A 14,242-nucleotide genomic window follows, 5' to 3' on the forward strand; every position below is an offset into this window, starting at 1 on the left:
TGATATGTATGTTTTTTTTTTTTCAAGTACTGAGTTCATGAACGTGTATTGCTGCCGAGGTGCTAGAGAATAATGCAGTAAAGTAGCCCAGTTTTACAGTTTGTAATTTATTTTTGTATGTATATTTTTATTTAGAATGCTAGAGTAAAGATGTTCTCCTAGCCCGTGGGTACTTATTACTGTGGCTGATGACACTATTTTTAGGTATGTGTCCTATGTGATAGATAATTTTCCTCATAAGTGTAACCCGTTGGATTGACAGGTCTTTATAATGTAGTTCACCAAAATGAAGTTTAATTATCAAGCACCCCCATATTCAGTAAAATGAACTTTTTTAAGGGAGTTTTACCCTCATAACCCCTTCACTTGTATAACCTACCTCTGAGGCTCCATTTCGATGAGTTAAGCATGCAGTGACCTAGATGGTTCCCAAACCTTTGTTGCTTGTGTTACTTTAGCATGTCTTGTTTGCTTTTCAATCCTATAGTCGAGATATATCAACCTTTATGTTGTCTAATATTGAATTTGATTATCTTTTATGCAAATTTCTTGTGTGTATTTTTACTGTATGTTATTGTTTGTGGATTTTCTTCATGGTCTCTCACTAAAAATGGGATCTGTTCAGCTGGACTTCAACAGATAGAAATAAGTAAGCAAACATAAATATTTTCTCATTGCATATTATTGTTAGTTTTAGGATGCAACAATTAAATACTGTTTCTCATTGCACACTTGTGCTTAGGGGCTTCTAACATAGTGATATTAGCTAAAGATTTTGATAAATCTACTTGTTTTCTGTCTGCAGGATGTGGGATATCCTGAAATCCTGAACATTCGGCCCTATATGTCTCAGAACTCAGGTGATAGTGTAATATATGGACTTTATGCTGTTTTGGTGCACTCTGGGTACAGCTGCCATGCTGGGCATTATTACTGCTATGTCAAGGTAAGTGTTGACAGTGAGATGATGTCAATGGAAAATTTCACATCCTAGGAAATGTTTGTTTTTTCCTTTCTTTTTTTTTTCTTCACCAGTTAATTCTGCCCAGCCTCCCCCATCTTCCTGTTGACCCATTTGTTCTCTCATCCTGTCTGCCATTAGCACTGTCATCATCACATGGGGAGAGTTTCTCCCATTTCCTGGAGGTAATACTTTCTGGCAACCTCATCTTATGTCCCGGCAGTGGAGGCAAGAGTCTGGTGCTGCTACCCCTGCCTCATTAGATAAGCAAAACAGACATCAGACCATCATTCCCAGACTCCCAGCATGCTACTTAAAAGCAGATTGCAGTTAGGGCTCCTTCCTTCTGCGCAATAAAGACAGCCTCTGGAGCTTTTCATTCCTCTTTTGTCCTCAACTCATTAGTATTCAGTTTTCATTTATAATTTTTAATTTACTTTCCATGTTTGCTGCTTTCTTCAGATGGCCTGCTGAATTCTTGATCCTTTTGTTTCTCCTGCATTTGACGGAGATCAAACTTGGCATCAGAGCACCTGGTTGTTGTTCTTATGTCATGAATGATTGCCTCTCTTTTGACTGACTTGTTCTGAAACTAAAGAACTTGTTTTATTTTCAATAAAGTACTCAAGCAGAGAGCTGATATTACACACAAGGTAGTGTGAACAGAATGGGTATATGTCTCTCAGAGTATCCAGAACTGTGTGTACAGAGCTTCTATGTTGAATCTCCTTGTGGCTTCCATCATGTCTGCACCACAGGCCCACATTAACAGCCATCCTGTAGAAGTGACATAATTTTTTGGGTAGTAGCTTGCAGCCTGTTTTGGGAGAGTCTAATTATAGCTTGTCCCAGTGTTACGTTTTGAATTTGGTCGTCATGATTAGTTTGCCAGCCCTCTTGGCAACCTACATCAGAAAATGTCCCTCCTTGGTCTAATCATTACCTCCATAATGGAAACTGTGTTTTTATCTCTTGAGCGTTCAGTCCCATATTAGCTAACTTTGCTCTATTCTTCATACAAAATAATATAGCTTATATCCCTGACCAAAATAAGTTAGGAAATGAGCACACTTAGTACAATATATCCTTTTTCTCTTGGTCTGCATTGATAACAGTTTTAAAACCTACTTTCACAGGAGCAGTGCTCTTCCTGGCCTATGGCTGCACCCCCTGCTTTTAAGTGGTATTTTCACCTTCACTCTCTCAAGGATTCATTGTAAGAGTGCGCAAGTGTTGTATAGTTGTAAGGACCATCATATTGTTAAACATTTCTTGAAGGTGATTTTTAAGTTGATGTCTCCAAGACGCATTTCATTTAATGCATGGGACTTGAATATTGTGATTGAAAATCTTCTATTATTTATACAAACCCTACTCCTTATTTATACAAACCCTACTCCTGCATGTGAAGACACTGGCCCTTGAGACTTAATGTTGGGCTTCTTACTTTGGTACTAAGAAGCAGTTTCTGAATGCTATACGTATCATAATTAATGAGACCTTTGTATTACACTACATTATTAGCCATGTAGTCTCAGGAAAATGGTAAAAACCTGAGCTCCAAGTTAATAATTCTTTGAGGTTACCCTTCAGGAAGGATCACCCATTTAAAGAGGCAATGGTTGTAGCAGTCCTGAGTTAAACTGTTTGTTTGATCCCTGCCAGTTTCATGATGAAAAAGAAAAGCCTTTAACTTTCAGGTACCAAATGTGCTGCACAAGAACTTAAAACTTGTCTGCTGTGCAATCCTTGCCCAGGATTTTATTATAGTGCTGCTGAATGACTCACTAGAGTAGTTAATCAGTTCTGTCCCAGGTACATTTGTCAGGCTGTGAGGAAGTTGTTGACCTCTGTGGTCTGGCAGAAGTTATATCCCAACTCATTGTAACTTGTAAAGTGTTCAGAAAAGAAATGTACAGTCTTCAGTCTTATCAAAATGTTGGGAACTTTGGAAGTATCATTGTGCTTGATGAGATTATGATTTTCTTGCTTAGTGGAATAAATTGAATTTTGATATGAGTGGCAGTTTGGAAAGTTATAATATTGCAGTGATGACTGCCAAAATATAATCTGCTGAAAATAGTGACTTTGGAAGAATAAATGTGTGTGAGAATCGAGAGAAGGGAATGACCACTGTAGCAGTGTTCACTGCTTAAAAAAATATTCATTTGAATGTTAAGTCAAGACATTTAAGAAAAAGTTAATTTTTGGTTTGTGCCTATATTTGGAAATTGAAAGAGTACATAAACGACTAGAACTACTTGAAGTTGATGGTATTCATATTTCCAGCTCACTCTGATAGCTACTCAGCAGCAGGTAGTTGAAATGCAAAGTAATATAAATGTAGGTGGTTAAGTGAAATATATGCAACAGGTGTTTGTCACATTGAAGAATGAGACTGGAAGGAAATATGAGATTGATTGGAGTACTGGAAAGCAAAAGGGGGGGAAGACTTCAAGGATTTTCTGAAAATCAAGATGGTGCAATGAGCAGATTTTATGAAATTGTCACTGGTAATTAAGAAGGTATATTAGTTTGTATGGTCTGTATCAGAGAAATCGTATAGAATAGCAAACTCAGGATTGCCTTGATGCTGCTTGTGTGTACATATGAGAAGAAACACAAGACTGTGGTAGTTTTGGCAGCCAGAAAATAGTTTTACACTTGCTGGTCAAATGGTGCATTTGTATCATAATTATTCATATACAGCTTTTAAACAGGAGCTATAGTTTATGGATTGTATTAGTAAGAGCAAGAGACTTAGATGAAGATATAGGCTGAATTTCCCAGCTGTGTTGAAAAGTTTGAGAGAGGAAGGCTTGACATCTGTAAATGCTGAAGACACAATTGCCAAGCTAAAGAAGTTGCTACTCTCATTCTGAGAGGAATGGACACCTTGGATACATGAGATCTGTAAATACACGGGATTTTCAGCATGGAGAAGATGAAAAACTGAGGAGCAACTTAAGTCAGAAGGAGAAGACAAAATGTTCTTATCTAGTACAACCAGACAGAAATGGTGCAAGAGATTTCACTTAGGTTTGTTCACAAAAGTGCATTATCAAACAGGTATGGTTGAAGCAGAACTTTGATGTTGAACACAGTAAAGAAATGTTTCATTTGTGGTATGTGTGATGATGTGAGGTATTGACAGCTATGCCAGGAGAACTAGGGCAGTGAATGTGTAACATATGCCAGCATAGCCAGCTGAAGTTTTGTAAAGAATTAGATGTCATTTGTATATCAAACTGATTTGTACAGATGCTTGTGTTGAAAATGTATTTGTAAAGCTGCTTGTGCTAAATATGTGCCAACAGTGGATCCTGCTGGACAGAAAAGAAATATAGCTGTATGTCAGACTGTATTGTAACTGTTGAAATGAATATATCGTAACAGAGGATACCGGAAGAGAAGAGAAGAGATTAATCTCAGTCCAGCTAACTTTGAAAAATAGTCTGAAGTTAAACTGCCTGGTTTAGGCCATAAAGATTGTATCTTACAGTTCTGATTGCAGCTAGAGACAAAATGTCTGTGAAAACCAGAACTAGGAATCCTACTGTATTTTCCTTTGGGGTGAACTAATTGCTACCCCTGGAAGGGTGGAAGTTTTTGAAATGGTTTTATAACTTCCAGATGATGTAACACATCTTATCAAAGCTCCATGTGTGTGTATTATGACACACGTGCTAGATTCTGGTTCACTTTCTAGTAAAAGGGGTAGTGTGGGAACCAGAAGTCAGATGACCAGATGTATGTGATGTCATTCTTAATCCAACATTGAAATTATGTTTTTAAAACTAGAGAGAGAAGTCTCGGGGCAGATCATTTGTGAAACCTGACAAAGAAGGACCAATCATCCACTTCATCGTGCCTTGCTCTAGTAAGTGAACTAAGGGACAGCAATTCTTTAGCTGAGTCAGGAAAATGTAGTGAGATTAGTTAAGTATTGTTTTCTGTATCTGTGTGAATCTTTTCATCTGTGTTATTTCTTGCGGTTGAAACTCTGGTGTTCTTTGTAAATGGATGTTTAGTAGTTTCATGTTCTTTTATTATTTATTATTAAATGTATTTAACCTTTTCATTGTGGCTGGTGGTTTAGAGAATATTTTAACCTTTGAGAGCACTTATATTTATTTGGTGACACTGTGGCTGCTCCTGAAAGCATTGCTGCATTGGTGAAACACTGTCATTTGTATTAGCATTAATTTTACTCAGTATAATTGGGTACCCTTGTACGAGCCTTAGAGTAGCTGGCTTTGGAGTGTTTTGGTGGCAGTACCTATCTTATAGTCTGGGCAGTGTGGGCATAGTTGTCAGATCTGTGCCAGCCTTTCCCAGGTGTGTGTGTCTGTGTGTGAAAATCAGATCTCAGAGTATGTGTGTCAGCTACTTGAAGCAGGGACACAGAACACTGGTTGGGGCCTGGAGAGAGAGGGAAACCCAGCCCTAGGACCTAGTATGTTCCCTCTGTCCTCTTAAGGGAAATTGTGCAGAGTGCTGCATCTGAAAATACTGTGTGTATCTATTTTTGTTCAAAGTGAATGCCCTTCACAGGTGTCAGTGATGAGGATTGAGGCTCCTTGATTACTGGCCCAGAGAAGAGACATCACAGCATGGTTAAACTGAGAATGTATATGTAAGCAAGAAACAGGCTGCTCACTAAAATTGAAGGGGGTGATGTATGTTGTATTAACTATTCATTCTGTTGGTCTATAGGATGAGTATCTCTGTATACTTGGTAAGTGTTGTAATAGCATATATATTGTAAGAAAATATTTAAATATTTTCTATGGAGTAACAGCATACGTGGTGGGCATTATATGAAGAGGAGCAGAGGTGCCATACTTTAATCTTCATGGTTACCTTGATGGTCTATACTTAATGTACAGAATATTGGATTCTGTTTAATTTCAGATTTATTTCAGTGTGATCTGTAATTTGTAGAATATTGGGTTCAGTTTGATTTCAAGTTCATTTCAGGATGATTTATAACAGTAATTAAGAAAAGAAAGCTAAGCTGGGATGTTGAAAACCTATCTGATGTTCTTTTCATTCTTCCTCACTGTTAGGTCTTCAGATTCGACTTTGGATCCAAATCGGCTGCATTTACAAGACTTTAGGATCCGAGTCTCGAGCTCCTCCCTTTCCCATAATGCATCATACCTTCCTCCAGTCTCGTTTACGCCATCCAGCACAGATGTGGTCCGCTAGTCTCAATCTTGTTGTAAGGGTTGTGAGTTATTTTCATAATCTTGCTTTTTGCCTTACTTCTAATTCTTTAACCAAAATATAATATTTTTTTTGTCTTATCTGATCGTTCTTTTCTTTCTGCACCTCCCTTCCCAACTTAACCATTGGAGTTAAGATCCCCTCCCCCTTGCCTCCTCCTTTTACTTTCCTCTCTGCTTTAAACATAATTATAATATATACCTATATGTAGAACTATACTGTTAGTCTTCATTAGTTTAGATGTTTGTTCTAAAGTCCCCAGTTTTGTGTGTGTGTGTAGCGTATATGTTGGCCTAATTATGGCTGAGAAACCAACAGGTTTCAAAAGATGCACCTCTTGTGGGCACAAAATGCCAAACTCCGATGCCCACAAGAGGAGTGTGTATTGTTTTGGGCCAGGGCACTTGAATGCTGAATGTGACATATGTGAGGCATTCAATCCTCATGCCCTTTCTGATGAGAGGAATAAGTTAATTTTGAGAGATCTATTAACTTCCTCTGGAACTCAATCCCCCCCGCCAAGCCTTCGAACTCAAAAGAGCTCAAGAAGCAAGCCCTTTCACCTTCCCTAGGGTCTTCGCCTTCTCAAGCTAAAAAAAAAGACATAAAGTGTCGGATCCATCATCTTTGAATCCAATGCAGACCAGATCATCCTCGGATACAAGAGTCTCTTCAGAGCCGACAGTTGCCAGACCAGCAGACAAGTCTGCCCCTTGGATCCGATAGTCTTCAGACCCAACACTTCAGATCCCAATGCAATCTCAGATCCAACAGGTATTACACTGATACAGCGCTCTTCCCTAGTCGAGCCTCCCTCTGATCTGAAGCCTTCAGATCTGCGGTCTTGTCAGCGTCTCCAGCTCTGACTTCCCGGATTACACCATCAGCTAATGCTAAACATTCATCAGTATCCTCTAGGTCTTCTCATAATTTTTCTCAATCAAAGATGGACAGGATGATGAGAAGCTTTCTCAAAGCTGAGGTCTAGATGAGATTTTTGCCCCCTCCATCCCATTCTGGATATGTATGTGCTCCAATGCCCGTGCTACAAGCTCCTCTTCCGATTCAACCCACAGTCTCGGGATTCCAGGATCCGGTTTCCCTGAGAGAGTTGCCATCGGGTCCCAAAATGTCTTTCTTTGACTCTATTTCCTGAATCTACTCTGTTCCGGTACCTTTGGACTGGAGTGAGCCTCCGATCTTAAATGTCGGCGCTGGCTTCTGGTGGATGGCTTCGGTCACAACCTGGTCGGATCCGTCCATCCCTCTAGGGGCCTCTGCCTTCAACAGCTCGGGTCTGACTCTGTCCTGAGGCTTCGGTTCTGGGGTGGGCTCTGCTCTTTTTCCTCCAGTGGCTTTAGCTCTGAGGGAGGAGAGGAGAGTTTCCCCTAGCATGTCAGCCTTCTGGGTAACAGACAGGGCTTTCCCTAGACCAAAAGATGATAATTCCTCATCCTCCAGATCCTACCCAGTTGTCATCTCATCTGAGCTTTGATTCCATCCATCCTGCCATTGGGTTAGCCCCCCCCCCCCAGGTAAGCCTTCAGACCACTTCCCTGCTGCTTCTGATTCTTCCCCTGACCATTCCACAGAGGAGTTTCATCAGAAGAAAATGTGTTAAAGGAGGCTTGTGGACTATCCCTTGGAGTCCTTAACCGAGGAGACTGATTTTGATGAAGAAAGGTCCCCAGCTCTCCAGTGGACGACATCTCTTTTGGAGACGTCCTTGAACTCCTTGAGGGAAAAAGGTGGCTGGTCCTCCCAAAATCCTTCTTTCAAGGAGTCTGTGTTTCTGGAGGCTTTCAGGGCTGGCCCATCTAAGACCTAGGTGACTCCCCTGGAGGATGAACTCATTGATCTAGTTTCCTGCCAGGTGTGGAAGGAACCGGACACTCGATGTATCCTGATAAATTCTCAAGTCCTCCTCCTGATTGTTTATATTGGTACAAAGGTGTTCATTCCAGTTGATGCCATTGTGGTGTCAGCAGCTACAAAAAAGAGCTTGCTGAAGAGAGCTGTTCTATTCATCCCCCGAACAAGGAGTCTTGGTCCTTGGACAGATACAGAAAGTGAGTGTATGCCTTAGCTACTTTCGCATTGAGAGCATTAAACTACTTGGCACATTTTACATGTCTACAGAGAGATCTTAGTTAGGGAGCTAACCAACCTTCTGAAAGAGACCTTGTTAGAGGAAAACCTTGAACAGGTTTTTCCCCATTTGGCAACTCTATCTTCTCTGGCAAATTCCTCAATGAGCCTGATCTTGCAGTCTGTAGAAGGCACCTCACGAGCAGTCATACAGGTATAGCCATTAGGAGACATGCCTGGATGCAACTTTGCGATTTCGCAGAACCTTTTAAGGCGTCGTTCATTAAAACCCCCTTTGGTTCCTCCTTGTTTGGACCATCGGTGAGAGAAACACCCACCGTGAGAAAGATGGAAAGACCTTGTCTGCCGTAGGTATCAAGTTTTCTTTCCTCCAAGGGACTTTTTCAAAAAATCAAAAGGGGGTGGGAAGAAGCTTTTGTTCAGAAAATCTCAAGGTCCTATCAAGGATTCATGCGGGATACCTCTTCCAGGGGCAGAGGAGGTGGTTTCAACAGTAGATGTCGCACCAGAGGCAGGGGGTGGGGTCCACAGAATCAGGGCTTTAGGGAACCATTAAACCAGTAAGCCCCATCAACATTCCTGCAGTGCTTACCTAACTGCCCACCCCTGAAGGCAGTCGGGGGACATCTATTCCTGCACCTAGATGCCTGGATAAACATCACAAACCACTGGGTGCTAAAAATAATATCCAAAAGTTATTACATTCCCCAGTTCCCCTTCATCTCCAAGTCCCAGAAGGTTACTCCCTCATGTGGCACCCCATCAGAGGGAATCCGCTCTTTTCATGAAGTTCAAAAACCTCTAGTGAAAGGCGTTATCCAAGAAGTCCCGGCAGTACAAATAGGGTACGGAACTTATTCTTCATTTTGATGCCAAAGAAAACGGGAGACCTAAGACCAATACTGGATCTCCGCAACCTCAGCCTGTATGTCAAGAATTTGAAGTTCTAAATGGTTACAGTTCAGTCCATTCTACTGCTTCTATGCAAGGATGATTGGATGTACTCGATAGATCTCCAGGATGCATATTGTCATATCAAAATAAAGAAATGCTGCAGGAGACATTTATGCTTTCGATTGGGGCCAGTCATTACCATTTCAGAGCGCTGCCTTTTGGTCTCACCACAGCCCCCCACCCCCACCCGGGTGTTTACCAAGTGTATGGCAGTTGTTGCAGCTCACTTGAGGCTGAAAGGCTTCCAGGTGTTTCTGTATTTAGATGATTGTCTCCTTACTACACTAACAGGGCATCGACTGATTCAATCCAGGGATTACCTGCCACCGATCTTCAGTTCCCCGGGCATTTCAATAAACTTGAAAAAATCAAACCTGATTCCAGTGCAGAATCTAGAGTTTATAGGAATGCAGCTGAACACTTCCACTCAAGTAGCTTTCCTACTCCTGCATCGCATAACTTTTCTGAGACAGCAAGTTTAGGACTTATTGCATCTTACATCCCCTCCAACACAGTTCTCAGAGTGCTAGGTTCTGTGTCAGCAGCTATCATTCTTGTACCCTTAGTAAGATACTTTATGCAAGTCCTACAATGGACCCTGCCTGTTGAGTGATCCATTCTGTACCAGCCCTTGTCTGCTGCTATCCATCTAACTCTGATCTGCAAAAGGAATCATCTGAGGTGGATGCAGTCAAACAACCTATCATTGCACAGGTTGTTTTCTCTTCCCACTCCAATAGCCACAGTAATCATGGATGCTTCCATATTGGGGTGGGGAGGGCATTATCAGGGAAAGATGGTCCAAGGCATGTGGTCCAGCATGAGACAAAGCTGCATGTTAATGTCCTAGAGATGAATCAGTCCTTCTAGCCTTGTAAGCCTTTCAAGACCTTCTCCCTCTAGGGGCTGTCAGTTCATACAGACAACATGTCGGTGGTCTGGTATATAAACAAACAAGGAGGAGCCCAGCTACCCATTATGCAGAGAGGCCATGAGAGTTTGGGAATGGATGATCTCTTCCAGCCGTAGCAGGCTGAAGTGCTCAGTGATCCTCATTGCCCGCTTCTGGCCTTGTCAGGTATGGTTCCTTTTCCTGTGATCTCACCTGAAGTATCTTCCATGGATACTGGATCCCAGTCAGGACTTTATCTCCCATACATCAGAGATTCGAAAACCCAGTCTCCACATACTCAAGTTAACTGTATGGTTTCTCCACTTCCAGTGATTATAAGAAAGTCTAGGCTAGCTTTGCCAGTTTGAGGCGTAGTAATAAAAAGCTTCCACAAAAAAGGTCTATAACAGTAAGTGGAGGAGATTTAAGACTTGGGATTCAGAGGAGAATATTGATCTGTTTACATCTCCTACATCAACTATACTCCTTTTTCTGAGTTCAGTTTTTCATGACAGCAGCAGTTTCTGTACCATTAGTTTCTGTACCATTAGGTTACCACTGGCTGCCATTTATAATTTTCATTCAGGAAAGGGATCTTCCTATATTTCCACATCAGTCATGCAAAGCCTTTGAGGGTTTTTTTTCTGCTAAGGCCCCCAATAACAGATCCTTCTCCCCCTTGGGACCTGAAAATTGTCCTTCAAGGCCTCACTCTGAAGCTTTTTCAACCAGCCGATAGTTTTGATTTGAAATTTCTTTCATGGAAGATGGTATTCTTGGTAGCCATCACATTAGTTGGGAAGAGTATCTGAACTATAAGCCTTGTCAGCCAAACCTCCTTGTATCATTTTTTCATAAACAGAGTTTCCCTGAAAACTAATCCATCCTTTTTGCCTAAAGTTGCACCAGAATCCAATGTTAACCAGTCCATTCAGTTGCCTGTCTTTTTTCCAAATTATTCAAACAAAGGAGAATATATGTTACATCATCTCGATGTTCATAGTTGCATTTCTATCTGCACAGGACAAAGAAGCACAGAAAATATGATCAACTCTTTGTATCTTTTTCTATTCGCCGGCACAGTGGTACCATTGTCGCCTCACAACAAGAGGTTCTCCAGTTTGATTCTTGGCTGAGGTGCCTTCTGTGTGAAGTCTGCATATCCTCCCTGGGTTCTTGCGGGTTTCCACCAGGTGCTCCAGTTTCCTCCCACATTACAAAGACATGCATCTGGAGTGTTTCTCCCCGGGCCTCCGCTGAAAATTGACTTTGTTCCAAGTCGGACTTTCCCGGTAAACAAATGTAAAATAAAAAAATATGTATATATTAATCATTTGGGACAAACTCTATCCAAGGTTACCCTGACTAAATAGATAACAGATTGCATTTCTATCATTTATTCCCAAAAAGGGGTTGAATTTGCTTCATCCACCTAAAGTTCATTTGACTAGAGCCATGGCCACTTCTTCAGCTTTTTCTGCCAGAACATCTATTGATGAAATATGTGCTGCAGCCACTTGGGCTAAGACTCCTACATTTGTTTCGCATTGTAAATTGGACACTGTCTCCAAAAGCAGCGTATCGTTCGGCTCGACAATGCTCTGACATATCCTTGCTTAAGGGCCAACCAGGAGTTAAGTAGCTGGGGACTGACCCAGCAGTGATGAAGAATAAAAAAAAGAACATCAAGAAGTTACCTAGAGGAACTTGGACCCCATAAATGCATGGCTTGGGCCCCAGAAACTCTTGATCTGTTCTAGTTTTTCTTGGTAATATTACCTGTTAGGGCAGCAAACTCAATTTGAGGAGTTAGGGAAGTTATGATGCATTATGGGAAAGGGAGGAGCTCAAGACTCCGATCCTAAAGGCTTGTGAGTATGGCTGAGTCGGATCCGAAGACCCAACAGTGAAGAAGAATGAAAATGGGCAACACAAATGCCAAGTTATGCTAAGTACATAACTTCTATTTATCTGTGTAGTGTACTAAACCTTTTTATTGTGGCATATAACAGATTTGTGTTTAGTAATGGAATAGTAGTTTTGGAGAAATAAAGGTACATTTTGAATATAGTATAAGGCTATTATTGTGTTGTAGATGGGCATCCATTGTGAGCAGTAGTATATTGTTTTAAAATAGAGAGTAATGGAAGCTTACCATAAATTGGAATTTTGTCATAGTACTAGTGTGTATATGTACATATACTATAACACTTAAAGATGGCTACCCTGAAGTTTAAGGCAAAACTTATATTGCTATTTCTCATATATAAATACATTAATCAGTTTTAATGAGGGTAACAGTATAACGTATATTGGGAAATATGCAGAAATTTTTTTTATCAGAATTAAAGGCGTTATGGAATGAATGGAGAATGATGGAATAGAGGATGATACTTCTTTCTCATTGCTCTTTGGTAATGTACATTCATTTATCTTTCAGTTTTGGGTCCAAGAAGCAATTAGTATAAATAAAATGAGCTTATAAGCCTTATGTTAGCTCATGAGTAAATGTCTTGAAAGAAGGATGCTAATAAGATATAATTGTGTGTTGTAATGGCACCAAATCGAGAAGAAAGTTGTTGGGTTTTTCTCTAATAAAATAAGTAATTAGTGGCTTGTAAACATGGTGTAACAAATGTTGTTTTTTAAAAAACTTTCATGTGTTCTTTGTGGTAATTGTGATGTTTCAAGATCTGTAAAGAGTGTTAAAACAGAGGAACCCTCACAAGTTATTTTAGTGTAGTAATTGCTCCCCACCTTCACTTTCCAGGATCACGAGTATATGTGAGAATTCATGCGTTCAAGTCGGGACCATGTAAAAAATTTTTCAAGATGTTTTAATCAGTTAATCATGATGTCCTATCTTAAAACTTGTGATAGATTAATGTTTCACTCATTGATTTTGTCAGTGAAATGGCTTCCCTTTAAAAAAAAAAAAAAAAAAGCTGTTGCCATTACAGCTTAAATATCACTAAACACAAGTACAAAACACTAAAGAATAAAGGTAAACAAGTGAGAAATCTCAGAAAAGTTTTCTTATCAGTATTCACAGAAAATCTCTATTGAAGACATTGGTAATGCTGCATCTGAGGTCTTTACTCAGAAATATGCCACTCCAAATCCTTATCTGAAAGGTGTTGTTCTAGCCGTTGCTGAAAATATTTTTTGCATCTTTTGGAGCCCCTTCTTTGTCTTCTGATTAAACATCCATAGCAGCTGTAACTCCTCTTGGACCTAAGTGTATAGGGAGGAGATAAGGATGACCCAACATAGTGTCGCAGTGACATCATTGAAGTACTTTTTTCGGGTTCAGGCGCCTAGGCAGCGAAACATTTCCCTGTGGTACATTTTGGCTGGGGACACATGGCTGAAGTGACATTCAGCTGCAGGGAAATATGGCTGTTTGTAAATTCCCTGTGGGGAAAGAGAAGCATATACTGCCATGCCCACAGCTTTAATAACCAAATGCATGGAGGCAGAAGAAGTAATGATTGTTGTGCTTAGTGTACAGTGCATACTTGTGTGACTAAGTCATGTAGAAGTGTGCTACAGCATGCAGAAAATCCTGCCTGGTTCTGTAGTCACATTTATGCTCTAGTATGCATTTTAGGTAATGTTCCCTAGACACTGAGAGGGTAGTGGTCCACACACACTGATTATAAAGGCACTGCCCATTGTGCACTGCATTTTTACTGCCACTGACATGCCCTCTGGCCAGCCTGCTGCTTATGCCTGCCAAATTGCCTGCTGTCTCATGTTCCCTTGGGGACCATAGACGTTGTTTTCCCCCTGTGCATTTGGTTATTGAAGTTGTAGGTATGGCAACACATTCTTCTCTTTGCCCACAGGGAATTTGCAAACAGCCATATTTCTCTGCAGCTGAATGTAATTTCAGCCATTTGTCGCCAGTCAAATGTACCACAGGGTAAATGTCTCGCTGCCTAGGTGCCTGAACCCACTTTTTTCTTATACCCTGCTCCTATCCCACCCTAATATCCATTGTTAAAAGTTGTTATGCACAATACATGGTACAGGAGTTTAATCCCAGTCTCCGGTAAGGTCTTACAGCCCTGAGTAGAAAACATGCTTCCACTCCT

The 14,242-nt window shown here is 40.7% G+C and overlaps 1 protein-coding gene across 1 annotated transcript in view; it reads left to right on the forward strand.

Annotated features, from left to right (window-relative positions):
• LOC122800225 (ubiquitin carboxyl-terminal hydrolase 36-like) overlaps nucleotides 1–14,242 on the forward strand; it is a 1,786,736-nt gene that overhangs the window by 720,126 nt on the left and 1,052,368 nt on the right. Inside the window, exon 10 of the mRNA XM_044069718.1 lies at nucleotides 806–946. Within this exon, the coding sequence (XP_043925653.1) occupies nucleotides 806–946 (141 nt within the window). The remainder of the gene's footprint in view (nucleotides 1–805; nucleotides 947–14,242) is intronic.

The sequence above is a fragment of the Protopterus annectens genome, chromosome 4.part0 (assembly GCF_019279795.1).
Source record: "Protopterus annectens isolate FY-2018-M chromosome 4.part0, PAN1.0, whole genome shotgun sequence".
NCBI lineage: Eukaryota > Metazoa > Chordata > Ceratodontiformes > Protopteridae > Protopterus > Protopterus annectens.